Source organism: Lagopus muta, chromosome 5 (genome assembly GCF_023343835.1).
Source record: "Lagopus muta isolate bLagMut1 chromosome 5, bLagMut1 primary, whole genome shotgun sequence".
In the NCBI taxonomy this organism is placed as follows: domain Eukaryota; kingdom Metazoa; phylum Chordata; class Aves; order Galliformes; family Phasianidae; genus Lagopus; species Lagopus muta.
In genome coordinates, this window is record NC_064437.1 from 36,262,346 (window position 1) to 36,282,896 (window position 20,551).

Here is a 20,551-nt window from a genome sequence, read left to right on the forward strand (position 1 = left end):
ACGAAGACGTTACTCTAATGTTGCACTGTGGCTGACAGATGTGCAAAGAAGACTGATAATATGTGCAGCTATCACTTTCTGCACGACTCTGTTCTAACATCCATTGTCAAAATGTGTGAATAGTAGTGTTCTAAATATCTAAATGTGTTCTAAATATAGTAGGGAGTGCAGCCCCAATTCAGCTATTTCACTGTAAGTGAATCTTCTTCAGATACAATTAAGAGTACCTCCCTGTTTTAGCTAAAAACTCGGATCACTTAGCCATGTTTTATTTGAAACAGTTTCCAACAGTACTTCAGCAACATCCATGCACACCACCTTTACTCGTGCAACAGGTATTTCAGATTTAATCAAAAGGAATTCTGCACTTCTCAAGTGCCCACTCATCCACATCTGTCCTTTCTCTCTTTCTACAGTTTTCAGCCCAGCAAAAACTGTAAGATCATTGTAATACCGTGCTGCAGATGTTACACAACACTGCTCTCACTTCCGAGAAATCCTGACCTGCTCAGAGAAACGGTAATTCTACTTACTATTTACTTGAAGGAAAAGCCACTGCATAAACACAAATATTATTTTTCCTTCTTATTTGTGTCCAACTACCAAGATATATTTCCTTAATTTAGGAACTAAATAGTTAATATTGTAAAACCCCTTATATCTTCAGGGAAATTCCACATGTTCGAAGTCTGAATACTTTACGACCTACATCTCACAGACACTCATCCATCTTCCTACTCTGCACATTAAAGGCATTTTTTCAATTTGTTAGAAGATACCAAGCCCATTAATGTAGGGCTGCTCCCAGCTCTTATGAGAATAAACAAAATATGAAACTGCAATTTGTAATAGGTTCAGGCTAACATAACCATATAGTTCCCCAGAACTTTTTGACAGAAATATCTATAAATTATCGAAGGACAGTTTTCATTTTCCCTGCCAGTGTAAAGGTGCCATCTAAATTTTAAGCCCTGTCTGGCATTTTTCAAGCAGTATTATTTTTCCTAAACTAACGCTGCAGGAAGACTAGTGTCTACCAGTCTTTCATAAATACAAAATAATAAAAATAAAATACATTTTTCCTCTTAATTCTTTAGGGATGCTTTATATAGCAAGATTTGTGAAAAGCAGGAAACATCATTCCTATTTACAAGAAAGGGAGGAAGGGAACTACAGGCCGATGAGCCTCACTTCTGTGCCTAGAAAGATCATAGAGCAGATCCTCCTGAAAGGCATGTCAAGGCACACGAAGGATGAGCAGGTGATCCCAAACAGCCAGCATGGCTTCACCAAGGGAACGCTGTTCCTGACCAATCTAGTGGCTTTGTATGATGGAGTGATGGCAACAGAAGGTAACTAACTGATGTCATCTACCTGGATTTCTGCATGGCCTTTGACATGGTCACCCCACAACATCCTTATCTCTGAACTGGAGGGAAATAGATTTGAAGGGTGGACTATTCAGTAGATAAGGAACTGGTTGGAAGGTCACAGCCAGAACCAAATGTCAGTGCTGGTGAGCTCAAACATTCTCACACAACCACAGAGAAGCTGATGAAACTTCAAGCCAACAGTTTAGCATTTCCTCCATACCATTGCCACATTGCCTCATATGTTCTGTGTTTACTTCAACCAAAATTATGCCTGTGATTTCATAATCAACTATCCTCCACAAATCAAGCTGTAATGCTAGAACTAGTTACTGAATTCAGAGAATCATAGAACAGTTTGGGTTGGAAGGGACATTTAAGATCACCTAGTTCCAACTCCCCTGCTATAGGCAGGGACATCACCCTCTAGATCATGTTGCTCAAAGTCACATCCAGCCTGGCTTTGAATGCTTCCAGGGAGGTGGCATTCATAACCTCACTGGTCAACCTGTTCCACTCTCACAGTAAACAATTTCTTCCTAATATCTAGTCTCAATCTACCCTCTTCCACTTTATAACCATTTCCCCTCACCCTCGACTCACCCTCTCGCTACCTCCCCTTATAAAAAGTCCTTCCCCATCTTTCCTGTAGGCCCCCTTCAAGTACTGGAAGACTGCTGTATGGTCTCCTTGGAACCTTCCTTCTCCAGGCCGAAGAGCCACAGCCGTCTCAGCCTGTCCTTGTACAGGAGGTGCTCCAACACTCTGATAATCTTTGTGGCCCTCCTCTGGACCTGTTCCAACAACTCCATATCTTTGCTGTGTTGGAGGCTCCAGAACTGGACACAGTATCCAGGTCTCACCAGAGCAAAGTAGAGGCGCAAAATCACCTCCCTCGACCTGCTGGTCACACTTCTCTCGATGCAACCCAAGATACGGTTTGCCTTCTAGCTGCAAGTGCACACTGCTGGCTCGTGTTCAATTTTTCATCAAATGACATTCCCAAATCTTTCTCCTCAGGGCTGCTCTCTGCCCTGACCCTTGGTCTTGTTGAATATGATGAGGTTGGCATGGGCCCACCTCTCAAGTATGTCCAGGTCCCTTTGGATAGCACCTCTTCCCTCTAGTGTGTCAACTGCACCACTCACTTGGTGTCACCTGAAAACTTGCTGAGGGTGCACTCAATCCCACTGTCCATGCTGCCTACAAAGATGTTAAATAGCATTGCTCCCAACACCACCAATCTTCACTTGGACATCTAGCCACTGACCACAACTCTCTGAGTGCAACCATCCAGCCAATTCCTTATCCAGAGAGTGGTCCATCCATCACATCCATTTTCCTCCATTTTGGTGACCAGAACACCATGCAAACCAGTATCCAATGCTTTGCACAAGTCCAGGTAGTCCACTCAAGTTGTTCAGAAGTTTTCTGCTGAATTCATAATAGTATCACTTTCCTCTAGTTTATACTGACATTATACATGAAAACACTTTCATTCCAAAATAAATTATCCTTAAAAGGGATTTTTCCTAACAGAACTATAGTACTCTAAATACCTCTTATGTTAAATAGGTCTTCCTTAGAAAAAAGGAGATATTACAGCCAGGGCCTGTCACCATTCTACTGATGAGAAGTTTCCAAGATGTACTGTACACAAACCTTGGTATAATGGGCACAGATTGAACAAAGTAACAGCACTTTCCATTAAAAACACAGTAACACAGAAAATCAGTGTTATGGATACAAATTAAGTATCTTCAATACTTCCATGAGCTCTGCATTCTGGTATTTTTAACCTTTAAGTTTCTATAGAGCTGCCTTTTTTTTTTTTTTTAAATAAATATGTCAAGCCTGTGATCTCTGAAGGCCAGGCATGTTATAGGCAGCTCCACCTAGCAGAACTGGTTCCTTAAAAAACAAACAATGACAACAAAACAAAAACAACAACAAAAATCAGAAGTTCCCAGACTGCTTGTTTAAAACCCTTCACTGCCACCCTCTGGCTGCCCCACGAGGTAGGCCGCATAGTTTAACATAACAGCGCTTCAACCAGCAACACCCACCTCTGGTCCTACTTCCCTTCCCCAGAACAGTCACTTCTGAAGAATACTCTCTGTTCATGTATATTAAATACAAGAGAAAAAGAAAAAAGGATTTTACTTCTAATTTACTTTAAAAAATTTAAAAAATTAAAAAAAAACAGTTCACTGCATTACAGCTTACATTAAGAGTACTTCTGAAAAACAAAGTTAATCTCAAATTTAGTGTAAGTAAGATACAGATATATATACTCTCTTCACAATCCATTGAAGTAACTTAATTAGAAGAAATATTTACCAATAATTTAACAAGTTTTAATTGACAATAATTTAACAAGTTTGCTGCCAATGTTTTAAAGATATATGGAACCATGAGTTGGGAAGAACACAGGTAAACAGAAATATGACGTTCCTAAGCAATAAATCAGACCCTGAAAAATTAAGTTCCTTCTGCAGATTTTAGAACATACAGATTTTTTCAGGTTAGTTACTGAACTTAAACACAAAACATGAAATTCATAAAGTGCATTAAAGTTCAATAAACTATTTTCAACACAATAATTTTCAATCATAGAATAGCTTAGGTTGGAAAGGATCATAAAGATCACACAGTTCCAAGCCCCCTGCCATGGGCAACTGTCACCTACCAGATCAGGCTGCCCAGGGCCCCCCATCCAGCTTGGCTTTGAATACCTCCAGAGACAAGGTGTCCACAATTCCTGTGGGAAATCTGTTCCAGTACTTCACCATCCTCGGAATAAGAAAAATACTGCCTAACTGCTAACCTAAATCTCCCCTCTTTTAGTTTAAAGCCAAACCCCCTTTTCTTATCACTATCAGACCACATTGAAAGTCAGCCCCCCTCCTGCTTATAAGCCCCTCGCAAGCACTAGAAGGCTGCAGTGAGGTCTCCCCAGATACTTCTCCAAGCTAACTGAGCCCACATTCCTCAATCTTTCTTCACAAAAGAGGTGCTCCAGCCCACTGAGCATCTTTGTGGCCCTCCTCTGGACCTCCTCAAACAGCTCCATGTTTTTCCTTCACGGGGGACCCTAGGCTTGGACACGATACTTCTGATGGGGCTTCACAAGGGCAGAGCAGAGGGGGACAACCCCCTCCCTCTCCCTACTAGCCACTCTTTTAATGCAGTCCAGGATGCAGTTGGCCTTTCTGGGTTGCAAGCACACACTGCTGGATCACGTTCAGCTTTTTGTCTACCAGGATCCCCAAGTTCCTCTGTGCAGGGCTGCTCTTGATGAGTTCTTCTCCTATCCTGTGCCCATCCGAGACTGCCCTGACCCAAATGCAACACCTTGCTCTTGGTCTTGTTAAACCTCATTAGATTTTCACATCCCCACTTACTGAGCTTGCCCTGGTCCCTCTGGATGGCATCCCTTCATTCTATTGTGTCAGCTGCACTGCTCAGCTTGGTGTCATCAGCAAACTTGCTTAGGGTGCACTTGATACAACCATTCTAGCTAGTTGATAAAGATATTAAAGAGCACCACTCCTAAGACTGACCCCCTAGGGAACACCAGTCATGACCAGTCTCCACATGGACATAGATTTCTTGACCATACAAGTAACAGGAAGCATGATACTGAAAACAAACATGAACAGATTTATTTTCTGTTCACTAATTGACAGTACCAACTTTAAGTCTTAATACTGAAGAAGGTTTTAAAATTTAAGTTTCAATAAAATTTTCTTCATATATATTGAATGCAATTTTTTTGTTAACTAATTTAGATGATGTAATATACTGGTGTTCCGCCTGAGGAACATACAAAAATGTGATGAATCAGGTGTCTAATATTACATTATAATTATATCTAAGTTTAAAATTTAGGAGAACATTTTTAAGTATACTAGAAGCTACTGAAACAGCCCATTGCATACTTTGATTAGTTCTGCTCATAATGGTACTGTATAAAACAAGGATTGCTACTCTGAAGTAAAACTGGTTCTGTGAAATGAAAACCTGCACTAGCAGTAAGACAAATACCCATTTACTACAGTGCTTAATTGTAGTTGAAGGTGATGAATTCTTGCCTAAGATAAGCAAAAGTAGCTGGTTGTCTATGTAAAGCAGTAGTGAATGGAGACTAAGTTACATCTATGATGATATTGTAAAGGTCTTCCACAATGAGAAAAGAAATACAGAAATGGTTTGTGCCTTTTGTTTTTTAAATAAAGGCTATTAAATTTAATCCTCTGCTATTCACATCCATTTCTGATCATTTCTCAACCAGGGCAGTGTTCCATAAGCTAAAAAGAAGATGCAATCCTCTTTCCTAAGATAATACTTGTAACTATCCGTTTATTTGTTCCACATTGCCCTAAACCAGATTCCCCCAAGAATCCAACAAGTGTATAGATGACTGGGTCTTTGTTTTGTTTTTGTTTTTTTCCTTCTGTTTTTACCCCCTCTTCCCCAATACATTTCATGTGTTTGAAGACAAGCCTTTAGGCAATTTGCATCAAAGAAGCAACATTTCAGATAGCTCAATTTTCTCAGGGCTTTCAGACCTTTCCCTGTATTGATATGAAAGTCAAGAGATATTCTTAAGAGTAATTCCTTCTTCAGAGGCAGATTTTTTTTTTTTAGAATACAGAGTATTTCAAATTAATTAAGTGAAATTTATTATTATAATATAGTAGAAAATATTCATTCAAGCATTGTTATCAGAAAGAATGTAGTTGAATTTTAAGTCACTTTGAGATCTCTACATTTATCTTATTTCCATTTGTAACTAGGGAGATATGAAAGAGAAACAAATTTGTTTTTCCAGTTAGTATTGCTTTTGAGTAAAATGCTAGTGGAACAAGCTCTACTACAAATTACTATATCTGAGAATAATCCAGAGTGGAACAGATCTTTCTGTTCCATTGATGTGTCCCTGATACCACTTGGTCAAAGGTGGTCCAACTTGTAAGTTAGACTTGGTTGCTCAAAGTCTTCCAATCAAGGTTTGGACAGCCCTAAGGACAGGTAAGGCACAGCTTCTCAGGCAGCCTGTTCTATGCTTGACTGCAGTCATCACAAATTTTATTTTTCCTGATTTCTCTCCAAAGTTTCCTTTACTGAGATTGCTAGCAGGAATAAATTTAATTATCTTACAGCTATTTGTAAATAGAAGTGAATCTGTACTCTAAACTTCAACTACATGCAACCTAAGCTATTTCTGTCTAAATAGATTCAATTAATTCTTGTTAATTAAAAAATTGCACATTCACAATAGGATGTGGGACTGGTATTAAGGATTTCCCTCTCCCAAGTTAACTAAGATGTGAGAATCCTACATTTCTGATTGTTTTATTGCCTACAACCTTGAAATATTCACTACAATTGCAAAGCTTCAAATCAAGCCCCTTGCTCCTCCTCAGACCCAAAGTGCGTGCATGCACAAGAACTTTAGCCTTAAATACTTCTGACGAAGTTTTGCACGTATCCAGAGAGAGGACTTGTGTTCCACAAAACTTTAGCTGTGAACAAGTGAGCAGAACGATACTGCAATAAGCTGACAGATGATCTGCCCTGCACAGAAGCATTCCTCATTATTTTAAGACATAGTGTAGCTGACCAGCTCCTCCACAGTCAATTCAAAGAAAATACTTTTGTGTCACAGCCTTGCCAGGCTGCCCCTTGCCACACCAAAGCTGCAATCAGCACAGATAGCATAATATATTTCCACTGTTCATTTGAAATATCATTTATATGTATTGCTTAGGAAAGCCTGGTGACCTGTGTAAGCATTTCTCCCCATGCAGGTTAGAAACTAGGGCAGTTCCCAGATAAAAATTATTAAAATAGCTTCACTGATACCATTGTAACTAACAAGAATGAGATTCTTATCCACCCATCAGAACAACATACAGCCAACTTACTTTCTTCCCCCCTAACTAGTTGTAGTCTTGACAGTTATTATAATATTAAAATTTATAATCTTAAAAGTTATAAGCTTCAACTCTGTATCAAGTCACAACAAGAAGACAGGCACACTGGTTTTCTTTTTAATTTAACCTAACTCAAGAGAGGAATAGAAGTCCTAGTGATAATCGTATCTCCAGAGCTTATTGGTAATTCATGACCAGACAGACAATAGACTCACAAATACTTCACTAACCAAAAACCAGGCTATTATGAACACCATGTACCCTCAGCACATCCAATTGAGTGAGCAGAAATGGTTTGTTCAGTTAATGCTGAACTGTCTCGGCTGTTGTGTTAAAAAAAAAAAATATGGAGAATTCCACACTGCAGTTTCTACAGTGGGTCAAATTTGAAGGGCTCAGATACACATATAGGAAACTGAAATCCAAGAGGTCACAACGCAGAATTTCTTCAGTTTTACTGCTCATATAAGTTTCTCTACAGTGTATCTGTGCTGGCATCTGCTCTATTCAAGCATTTGCAGTTCTATACTCCATAATCTAACCTCCACGTGACCACTATCATCTTCCCTTTTTTTTCTTTTAGTAGGTGTTTGACACGTCAGGCAGACATACCAACCTGCCTGAAAAAGAATGGTTCTTGGTGTTTGGTGAGCATAGAGCTCACCAAAATATACAAAACAAAACAACAGCAAACAGAATGCATACTCAGTTACAGATGAAATACAAGGTTTTTTCCAGCTAGTATACAATTACCTTGAACATGGAGAATGATAAGCAGATAGGCTCCAAGCAATCGCTCACAAACTCTCAGTCGAGTCATTGTTCACTTTTAATCCTTCCTGTGCAAGGCAAGTGGCCCTTCTGCTTGACAAACGTTAAGCTCCGTCTGTTTGGTGAAGCCTAATACAAAACTGCAAGGATGATTTTGTAACTTTTCCAACTTCGTTTCCTGAAAGATACAGTAAAGTAGTGTTCAGTTACTACTTGCATTTCTGAAACAAGGAAAGAAGACTTCAACATTCTCCATCACACTGAAGATAACTAGGTTGCTGCAAAATAAAATTAAGGCAGCGGATGTTTATTAAGATCAGTAACTAAAAACATTAGTAATAGTTAGGATTTTCTAAAATAACTAAGAACCAGGCCCACAGCAGTTCTAATGGCTGAAACAAAATTATGATGTTTGTTGACTCACCAGTTGCCATCCTAATTTTTTGACTCACACAGCTATCACAGGCGCTATTTAACAGATTAACATGTAAAATTAGATTGAATAAAAAGTTACTTTTCCAGACCGCAGTGGTCAAATACCACTCCTTTATTAAGTGCAGTAGTTGATTGTGTTCTGCTGAATGAACTTTTTACAGTGATTAAAAAAGGAAGCGTAATTAGGCCTGAAAAGACTCGAGAGCAGCTCGAACACCTAAACATTGCAGAGAAACAAAGGCGATTTTGTAGGAGGAAGATGAGAACCCCGAATCCGCCTTTGTGCGGCCTCTTGTTTCGGCGGGCCTGACCCCCTGACCCCTGTCAGCCCGGCGCTGCTCATGAATGCAGACCCTCGCATTTGTGCTGCAATTACTGCTGGTGGCCGCTTCCACCAGAAATAACTCAATCTGTCTGCCGTAAGACCCGAGAACTTTTCATTTTAATTAGTGCTTCAGAGGCATTCACCATGGAGGGAAATTAGCGGCAGAGCCGGGAGGTGTCTGTCACTTCAATTGCGGCGGGAAGGGGCATGCAGCCTCCGACCCGTGCCCTACTTTTCACACATCTCTGACTTCTCTCTAATGAAGCAACAAAGCACTTCGGTGCAGGCGGCAGCAAGGCCCTGAGCTGTGGGCTCAGAGCAGCCTCAGTGTGGTGTGGGCTGTCGGGGAAGGCAGGCAGCATCGCCCTCATGCTGCACGAATGGCAGCGTGCTTGCTAACGGCCCCAGTGCTCTGAGCTCCAACAGCCTCTGTCTCTAGAAACGCAACAGCTTACAACCCGTGTGCATCTCCTTTCTTTAATACTTCAATTTTCACCACGCATAAGTATGCGCATCAAAGTACATGTAACAAAATGACACAAAGAACATATCCTTTTTCCCAACTCCCAATTATTATATCACTGCAACCCCGGAATGCTTATCACCGTTTAAAAGAATATTTCAAAAACGGAAACTAAAACCCTGCAGGACTGCAACTCCCTTCTGTCCTCCTGAAACGTATGCACAACGCCTTCACATAATTGCTAGCATTACCTTGCTGCCGCTGCCAGTGTTTCAGTCCAACCCAGCTGGCTCAAGGCACTGGCAGACAGGCACTACGAAACTTGCTGTACCCACAATGACAACACTTCATGGTGTGGCAGGGAAACTTAAGCTACACCGATGAAAAAATCAGAAATTCAGCATGAAATGCCACAATAGGAAATATGTGAACATGTCTTGTTCTGCTGCCCGGGCTACAAAAGCAACAAACAAGCGTCAAAAACCCAGTATAGGCAGGTTGGGGCAGTCTTCTCAGTCATCACAGTAAAACTCAACAGAGCTTTTCTGCCACACTATCAGAGCAGATTTCAGACATTTCTCATCCACCCTCTGAGCCGTTTCTTGTTTTCATTTCAGTTTCTGAGCTGAACTATGCCAAATAGTTCTCTAGAAACCTTTATTGTTCCTTCTCAGAAAAAGGAAATTGCCTGACAAGATTTAGTTCTCAACACTACCTTGCACTCTGATAACTGATACAACTGCCACATAGTTTAACAGATTGAGAATGTTATAAAACAGACTAGTTATTCTAGTACTATACTAGAACTATATACTATACCACACCCCTAAGTGTGAGAATTTCCTCCTCTGAGAATATATTTCATTAAAGCAAGACAAAAACACGACAACAAAACCACATTTAACAAAACACAAAGGGCCATGGTTACATCTCTCCTGAGCTGCTGCTGGACTGCCAGTAACAAGGAAGACTGCAGCCACATGGTAGAACACCAAGGTATGCAGTAGCTGGAACATCTCCAAAAACTGCCTGACTATTAATAGACTGTTAATAGTGTAGAAGGACACAACTAAGGGAGTGCTTCAAATGTGTTAAGGCACCAATTAACTAATAGAGTGTTTGTCAACTCAGTTACACTGAAGAAATTCAAAACCACAAGCCAACCAGTTGATTCCAAAGTCTTTAATCTCTTTTTTTTTTCCCATTATAGCTATGAAGAAGCATTCAACTACAATCTTTTTGAGTGATTTGTTCATAAATCAATGTGCAATTTGTCTACAGAGTAGATCATTATCCCTCCTAAAAGCATTTAAGATAATGCTTTGGTTATTATAACTGTGGCTTTTTTTTTCTCATTGGACCTCAGCTGTGAATTCATGAACCAGGATGGTCATCTTAGCCTTACACCTTGTATGACTCCAAAAATAGCAAGCTAAAGGACACAAAATGTGTCATGTGGTCCAAGGTGATTTTTGAAGTAGAAAATCTAGGAGTAATTGTTCTTTAGATGTGGTTTTTAACAGCTTGACCCCAATACCAAAAGAGCTGCACCATCCCTAACTTTCAATAAAGTATGACACTACGCAACATAGCACCAAGATAGTGCTGTAAAAAGAGAATATATGAAATGTCAAACAATGAGAATTAGAACTTAAGTTCATTTCAACACACAAAATACGTTTCAAAACATCTGCTTTAGTATATAAAGTACCAGATAAATGCATTTGGCAAAGCAAAATTGAAAAACATTGAATTTTGGTCCCTGCACATAATGGGGGCAAGATGCGACTTAGGTAACTATAAACATGCTACCTCAATCATACAAACAGCTTCAAACACAACCCTGAAGTAGAACAGAATGTCAGACTGTCAGTCAGATGCAACAGCAACTTTTCTACTACAAATATTAGAACTTTAAAACACACCTGATATGATGACACAGACAATCATTAATTTGGTTGAAAGAACAACAGTAAAGAATTCAATGCAGTGCAGACAATAATTAGTTCTGAGAATGGAAATTGCTCACATAGTTCAAACGACATTAAAGGATCTCAATTCTTACATAAAATTGAATCAACTTGATCCATCATTTTTCATTAAAGAACTAAGCTCAGTAAGTAGACTGTTGATAAACTCTTCTGGCAAACATGAACTGTCAATTCAGTTGAGTGTTGCTTTTACGTAAAAATGATTTGAATCATGTGAAGAACTGGAGTATGAGAACCAGGATGAAATACAACAGCATGACAGTGGCAAAGTTTCATTTCTTCTTTAAGCAGCTTAGGAGTTGATGCATAAAGGTACTGTACTGATGTCCTTGGACATAGTTAACCAAACACATGATGTTAGAAGCATCAGTGCAGTGCGGCTGGAAGACAGAGGCAAACATAACTTGAGGACCCCCCCTTCAAAATTTTCCAGAGGAAACAGCACTGTAAGAGAGACAATGCAGATACATTCACCATAAGCAGAGGACTGGTAACACTATGTGGAGAACAGGAAAGACCTATGAATGGAGACAAAAAGATTAATAAAGTGAAAGTTGGAAAGGAAAAGAATCATCTTTGAAAGCATAACATGTAAATAAAGAAGAAAAGACACACAAGTATTCAATCTGCTAACTACCATCTCAACAAGTAGGTATGATCTAGCCATTAAAATGCATTTAGAGCAGAAATTAGAAGACTATTTCCAAACCCGGTTAGGTTTTTGGGCTAATCTAACTAAATCTAATCCAGAATCTTAACAATTAAGTCCACCATCTGATACAGCTGCAGGTGACAGAAAAGGTGCGGACCCTGAAACAAGTGAGTGCTTCTAACTCCATATTCCTATTTGTAATAAATAAAAAGAGCTGAGGTTAACTTTTGATCAAAGTCAAATTTAGTCCATTTCAGTCAATTCCATAACACAACAATTCAAATGCAAGTTTGATGTTCTGTGCTTTTCTTTTTCTGACTGCTTTTTAAAACACGTTTCTATGTAGTTAATGGAAGGCACGCCTGTAACAACTACAAAAAAGCATCATACTGAAACAGATAAACTAACTATACTTAAGTACTGTCAAACGCGCCACATGAAAAACACAGGTAAATGCAGGTAAAACCACCACTGAAATCTTTGAAGTCAGGAGTCAATGAGAAGACTGCCGGCTACTGCAAACCAATTGGCTGCATGACATCAACAAAAACTACTCCAATCCACATGTTCATGCACCTATCTGTGCAAGGCCAAAAAACCAATTTGATTAAACTGAAGATTATATAGCATTATTTAAAAAATACTAGTGATTTCACACATTTAAAACCCAAGACTGTGAGTATGGTTTCCACATTCTTTCACCAACCACAATCTACTACAAAATTTGAAATACTAAATAAAGTGTGTCACATGCTTCTCAAAAGATTGAAATGCATAATATAACCTAATTCAGTGGATATTTATAAACGTATTTATAATGAACTTAGAGCAGCAGTGGGTTAGTTCACTCAGAAAACATAAACCCTAACAACTGTTTTCTGCAGAAGAATTAATGCTAAGAACGGACTTGATATTAAGCAGCTGGATGAAAGTCACTTCAGAAACCAAACTACCAAATCATGACGTATCTGTCTGCTTCACAAACAAAGTTGTTAACCATGAAGAAATTAAAGCATAGCTACTTTTTACCATGCCCAGCACAATTAGGTAATTGGGGACGCTACTCCTTGGACTCCTCAATGTCCATCTTACTGTTACTCTGGAATTCCAATTAACTAACTGCTACAAAGTTTCTGCCATTAAATTAACAGTAATGAAATTCAGCAAACGTATTTTCCCAGTGCCATCAGGTATTCAGATCTATCCCCACGTGTTACAAGCAACAAGCACAACACATTCTCTTGGGCATATTCAAACAAGACCTCACTACACCACTTTTATTCATCTTGACCCATTTTCCCCCTTCCAGCTGTGCTGTTTTTGCCACTAGCTGGCTGAGACATTCTGCCCTTCGCACAAGTGCAAGAGTGTCCTCCCTACCCCAGCCAACATCACCCTTCTGCCACTCTTCCAGGCACTATCACCCTTCCTTCATTGCTTTTATCACCTGTCATTTTCGCTAGCTCCTTACTGTCACACCAGTCAATGCGAATTGAAAAAAAAAGAGATTTTCTTAAAATGCCTTATGTTGCTACTGAAAATATCATACGGTTGTACAAACGTGCCTGGGGACGCACTTGGGTTCGGAGTCTCAAGTATTTGATACCCTGCCCGTGTATCAGTGCGGTAGCAGAGCATTGTCACACACGGCCGCCTCGGCCTTAGCTGCCCGCCAGCCCCCTAGCCTCGCCCAGCGCAGTGACGCCTCCACCCCGCACCGCGGGTGCGCGCAGCCGCCGCGCCGAGCAGGGCCATGTGGTGCCGAGCCCCGCCCGGAGGGCGGTGCCGCCGCTGCCGACGGTGCTGTTTCCAGCTCGGGAAGAGAGGAGTCGGAGCCGCTCGGCTGAGGCGCTTCGGGCCCTTTTCCTCGCGGAATACCGAAAAGCAGACCGGCGGCCCTCTCGGCGCAGCCCTCTCTTCTCGCTCCCCTCAGCCCGACCGAGGCAGCGAGGACCGCAGTGCCGTGGCCGGCTGCCAGCAGCGCAGCGCCGAGCCCCCCCGGCCCCGCTCGGCGAGGTGCCTCGCAGACTTTCTGGCTCCACGGCCATTGTTCGCATGGCTGCCCCGCAACTCGGCCCCCGGGCATTAGCATGACAATGCCGCCTTCCCCCGGAACACCTCTAGCCCCGGAGAACAGCTCGGGCTGCGGTTGCTTTCTTCCTCTCCAGATTTTCCTTCGCCTTTTCCTATTCAAGGCTTCCAGTAACTAAGCACGAAATCAAACGCTCAACAAGCACTGCGGACGAGGCTCAGAAATAGCGATAGCGCAGATTAGTAATGACCAAGGTCACAAGAGCCAACTTGGTAACATCCACCGCAGGGCTCTCGCTCCTTATGCTGCAGTGTGAAATCTGCTGCTGTGATGTCACCTGTTACATGAAGGGCACACTTTCCTGACAGGGCATGGAGCACATAATTCCTAGGAGGAGGTAACGGAAGAGACCATCAAATCATAGAATTGTGGAATCACAGAATGGCCTGGGTTGAAAAGGATCACAATCATCATCTGGTTTCAATCCCCTGCTATGTGCGTGGTCGCCAACCAGCAGACCAGGCTACTCAGAGCCACATCCAGCCTGGCCTTGAATGCCTCCAGGGCATCTGCAACCTCCTTGGGCAACCTGTTCCAGTGCCTCACCACCCTCTGTGTGAAAAACTTCCTCCTAATATCTAACCTAAACCTCCCCTGCCTCAGTTTAAAACCATTCCCCCTTGTCCTATTACTATCCACCCTTATAAACGGTCATTTCCCCTCCTGTTTATACGCTCCCTAAATCTTCCTAGTGTATTTACTACAGAAACAAGATTTTAGGTATGTACTTCCCAAATGGCATGTAATTCTTACGTTTGTTACCTTTGTTTGTGCCCTTCTAACTTTAAAGTGCTGAAACGCGCCCTTTCACCCTCTCTCACCATTTTCTCCAACTGCATGAATTGCCTTCTGTCTGCCATGAGCCTCACCACCCACCTTAGAACTCACATTGGGATATTTTCATAAGGTTACAGGCTCCAGATGCAAAACACGAGGAGGTGACCGCCTCCACAGTAAGGGCACAAGAGGTGAGCAAGCATTGTCAGCAGCAAGTCTTGCATGGCCTAAATCAGAGTGCCTGGCAGTTCAAATTAATATGCCGGTCTCTGAACAGCTGTGCCGTGGAGCTGGCACAAGGCTGATAGTGCCACGGAGGCACTGACCTCCAGCAAATGAGCGAGGTGGCTGGGATAGCAACATCACAAGCCCTCTCACCAGCAGCTGCTCTGGATTGCAAGGAGAGAGAGCCCTGGTGCATGGGTGGTTAACAAAGTTTCCGCAGAAATAAAGTTTCAGCACAAATAAAGGATAGAAAGAAATAAACCAGCTAACTGCAAGTATTCTGTAATTACAACATTAATTATCTCATGTAGAACTTGGAAGGAATTCAGTTATGTACTTATGTATAAAGCACACCATGCTCAAGCATGGTTACTTCACAAATAACAGGTATTAAATTTGATGTCTATATTAAGAAAGTCTATATTTACGGTATAAATTATCCAAAATTATTACTAGGCTACATTCAGTTTCTACTTTTATCCTCAGTATTCAGTTTTTAATTGTGAAACATGTAAGAAAGTATTACTGCTTTGGGAAAAACTTCCAGGACTTTGGATGAATGCAGCTGAGCCTCTTGGACCACTTAGTATTCTGACTGGATATTCTGCAAGGCTTGCTGAGACAAAAGTAGGAGTTTAACCTTGATTTGCATTAAACTAAGTGCACTGTAGATTTGCTCGGTTAAATAACTACAGAAACAACATGGCATGCACACAAACTGCTTCTCTTAAGTTTGAACAATGTACTTTCATCAAATATAGCTTCAAAGACATTTCTAAGTCCGAACGGTAATATTTCAATTAGTGGACAATGACAGAGTTCAAAGGTAATGTTTATACTTCAACAGTTACAGTCCCCTGTTTCCTTGCAGTGAAGCAATACTGTTAAAATTTTTCACACAAAGTTCACCAAAAACAAACATACAAGAAGCAGAACTAGAAAACAGATTAAAATATTTCAACTGGGAGCTCAGTGGCTCTATTACTAGTGTTTCTCCATTAGTTGCACCACCTTCTGACTGCAAACTGATAATATTACCAGGAAAAGGTTTTCAACAACCATAGCACAGCAGATTTAAGGACAATACGTCAACATGTAAATTGGTTCTCTTCGTTGTATTTTTTCTTCTTATATTAAAACACTTCTAGCTAAAATGTTCTTTTCTTCTTTGTTCTTTTCCTTTTCTTCAAGTCACCTTTTCTCTTCATATGGTAAGAAAGTAACACTACATATCTAAGGAATCTAAGAAGGTACTGAGTTTGTAATATATTCCTTCTGTCAACCTTTGTTGTTTCCCTGCTTTTGCTCTTTGACCCTTGCAGTATATGACAACCTGCCCATGCTCAGTATTACAGGAAAGTCTTGGACATAATTGTATAATAACATTCTGCCTCTTTCGCCCCCCATCATCCTCAAGCTTGAACGTATCTATCTCCTCTGATGTCTCAATAATTCCTTAAACTAAAGTATTGAAAATAAATGCATCTACCTCCTGATCACCTCTATTAGTTTTGCAGTTTGGATATTCTGCAGTCATTCAAATCCACTGTCATGTAACCACCACATTCTGTCTTTTGCTGCATTATTCTGTCAAGGCCGTTACTGCATTCAGAGATCCTTCCACATCTACACTATCAAATCCTTATTTCTTTCACAATCCTTTACCTTTCAATGATCAACTCCTACTCCACACGCATATTATCTGTCAAGGATGAAGACTTGCCTCCCCATCTTTACACATAACTTAATGGTCCAAGGTAGTTTCATTGCCAAATAAGCCATAAGCATCCTGGTGATTTTTTACTACCATTTTTTTTACAGCAGTAAAACAATTAGACACCTCTGTCTTGTAAGACTGAAGGCTGGGCTTAACATGAGGCCCATCACCATCTCCTTGGCTCTAGCTGTAACTGAAAGATGCACTTTTCAGATCTGTTAACACTATCAATATGGAATCAAACTCCATTAATAACACTCTTCAAGTGACAAAGCAGTAACATTTACCATCTGTTAAGAGACTGCCACAGTCCCTTAGATGCAAACAGCACCCAGGGCCAATCTTCCAGTATGGAGCATTGTTTGTACAACTGGACACGAAAGACAGTCTTACACACTGGCTGTATTGTAAGTGTACAGATTTTCTATTTTCACCAATTGCTGTGAAGGGGAGAGAAAAAAATAACATCAATCCAGACATAACATGCTTAACTTCCCAGAACTTGCAGCTGTATGATATGGAGGAACCACTGTCAAGGTGAAAAACTCCACAAAGGCTTTGGTAATGGAAACAAACAAACAAAAAAATCTATAAATGGGAAGGAAGAAAAAGCCTCACCACTGTATGAAGGAAAAGAGTATTAATCACTGTGATGATGATGGAATGATGTTGGTTGTCAAACAACTGTTTTCAACGCTCGGTGTAAAAGCACCCAAAAAAAAAAAATCCAACAAACAACCCTCAGAGCATTTCCAACAAAAAAGTAATTTGTTTTGTTATTGATAAATCCAGATACAGTTATCAACTGTATTCAAGCCCAAATATTCTATTTTTTTTTCTTTGTGAATTTAAGCTGTCTTAAAAAAAAACCAAAAAAACAGCAAGATAAAGTACTGGCATCATATAATAAGGGAAAGCACAGAGAAAATTCTCATTTTAACTTCACCATGTGACTTAAGTGCAACACAGATTATTGTGGTGTCAGACTTGAGGGGCACCTGACTTTTTTTTTTCTCCTCAGCAAAACCTAGATCTTCATGTTTCCTACACCAGCCTGAGCCATGGGGGCCAGTCAGTTCGGTACCTGCTGCAGTTACCAAGTAGTTGCTGGTTAGAGGACGTATGACAGGTGCAATGTAAAAATTAAATAGTTCTGGTTGAACTCAACTCGCTGCTGAGGAGAACCACGGATAAATCCAGGTCAAAACTTGTGTTTGCACTGTTCATCAACTGCAAGGTGACAGCTGCATGCAAGCACCCCACAAGACTGCTGGATAACAGTGTTCAAACTAATGATCCCCATCAAGCAATTCATGTACATTTTCAAGAAAAAACATCAGTTGTCCCTGCATCATATGATAGCATCAAAATCCCTGTTTCAACACTTGTCTCCCATCTCCATCACTCAAAATCTTGCATGCACTTAAACTCATCTTGAAATTTTTGATATGAAATGTCTACCAAAGTGCATCCCTGATTTCTGAATTGATTCATATTCTAATGACAGCAACTAAAAACTGATCAATTTTCATGCATAGCAAAATTACTTGAATTAACTGCTTAAAAAAAAAAAAAGGTTGCTGTACTCCTTATTCCTGTCCATAATTGTATGTGAAATAACTCCAGAAATAACTTTCTGAGGGCAGAAAATTCAAAGAACATAAGCTTATCATGTGTCAGTAGAACAAAATAGTACTGATTATTTCTGCTTTTCAAAAGGAGCAGGTTCATTAGCAGTGTTTGTAAATATTTCAGGTGTGGTCCACAAAAAGGTGACAAAGGAAAAGATCAAACTGTAGAAAAGCTTATATTTCAGGGCTGGTTACTGTGACTGAATATAACTACAGGTCAGAATTAAGGCTGATTATTTAAATGAAATATGTGAGGGAAAAATAATGGGTTACAGGAAAACTACAGATTCAAAGGGAACAAATTTTGTTGTGATTTAAAGAGCATAAAGAACTATTTTTGACAGAAAAAAAAGGGACAGAACAACTCACCATTACTGAACCACCTCTAGCAAATGCAGCACAGTATCTCATTATGATCAATCCTTTATCACCTCCCAAATATGTATTTCCATTCCTCTTTCCAGTTAGGTGGTTTTTAATCAGTGTTTCAAAAACTAGCAACTTGAAACCACACAAGTGAATAAGTCATTCAAATCTTGGGAAAAGATCAGTGTCTTTGAGGAGAGGTCCAACGCTTTGGGGTATGTTCTACACAACCTCACCGTGAAACCTCTGACCTTCTTGGGACCCTTCTAGCATTACTCAGTCTCCAACAGGCCCATATTTTCTGTCACTGCGACCAGCCACAGACCTTTAAAATCTGGGTGCAAGATGCCTCATATATGTCACAGCAAGGAGTCACCTGTGCATGGAAACTTCCTTATCAGTGTAAGCAACCTACAGCTTCCAGGAAACTCAAGCTAAAAATCATACACATCAAAGCTTCTATTTTCTTCAGAAGTATGTATACAAAACACACAAATACAGGCTAAAGCTTCCCCCCATTTGCTCATTCACATGCCTACTCTTTCAATATACATATTAAACACTATTGCAACATGTTTTCACAGAGGCAAAAACTCCAAAGGCCACGTCCTCCAAGTCCTCAGCTGTAAAGCAGCGCTCTACCATGTGCATTCACAAAGTCACAGAATCACAGAATCACAGAATTGTAGGGGTTGGAAGGGACCTCCAGAGATCATCGAGTCCAACCCCCCTGCCAAAGCAGGTTCCCTACAGCAGGTCGCACAGGTAGGCATCCAGGCAGGTCTTGAACATCTCCAGAGAAGGAGACTCCACCACCTCCCTGGGCAGCCTGTTCCAGTGCTCCGTCACCTCACTGTAAAGAAGTTCTTGCGCATGTTTGTGCGGAACTTCCTATGCTCCAGTTTCCAGCCGTTTCCCCTTGTCCTGTCTCCACTCACCACTGAAAAGAGTCCATCCTTGCCATTCTGCCCCCCACACCTTAGATATTTATAGACCTGGATCAGGTCCCCTCTCAGTCTCCTTTTCTCAAGGCTGAACAGACCCAGTTCACTCAGCCTTTCCTCATAGTGGAGATGCTCCAGGCCCTTCACCATCTTCGTGGCCCTCTGCTGTACTCTTTCCAAGAGATCCCTGTCTTTTTTGTACTGGGGAGCCCAGAACTGGACGCAGTACTCCAGATGAGGTCTTACCAGGGCAGAGTAGAGGGGGAGGATCACCTCCTTTGACCTGCTGGCCACGCTCTTTTTAATGCACCCCAGTAAGCCATTGGCCTTTTTGGCCACAAGGGCACACTGCTGGCTCATGGCCAACCTGTCGTCCACCAGGACACCCAGGTCCCTTTCCGCAGAGCTCCCCTCCAGCTGCTCATCCCCCAACCTGTCATTCAAGTCATTCAAGACAGGGCCATCCATCCTACTGCCTTCATGCATGCACTGTATGTGACAGCCACCACGTTCACAAGAACAGGTGGGTAACAGGTTCTGCTTACCAAGATGACAGTCTCTCACCCCCTTCCAGATGCAGATATGCAATAATGTTTCTAAGACTCCTTTTACCTCCACTAAAGGAAATATTTGACATTGCTCATCCTACAGGAATATATTTTCCTTACCTTAAATTCACTCCAAATGGATCAAATGACTCTGTCTTTCATCATCCTGACTTAATCAGTCATTCCGGAGTTGTGTACTTCCTTTATATTTTTTCCGGATTACATAATCTTGCCTTTTTTCCTGTTAGTTTGCCCTTCACATTATTGATAAATACAGCCAAGTTAGCGTTACTTTTTGGCATTTA

The 20,551-nt window shown here is 40.9% G+C and overlaps 1 protein-coding gene across 2 annotated transcripts in view; it reads right to left on the minus strand.

The window, feature by feature from the left end:
• The window catches only part of BMPR1A (bone morphogenetic protein receptor type 1A), an 80,779-nt gene that overhangs the window by 17,203 nt on the left and 43,025 nt on the right, over positions 1-20,551 (minus strand). For both annotated transcript variants that reach the window (XM_048944248.1, XM_048944247.1), the window contains one exon: positions 8,063-8,258. In XM_048944248.1, coding sequence (XP_048800205.1) covers positions 8,063-8,129 — 67 coding nt within the window. In that variant the 5' untranslated portion in view covers positions 8,130-8,258. The remainder of the gene's footprint in view (positions 1-8,062; positions 8,259-20,551) is intronic.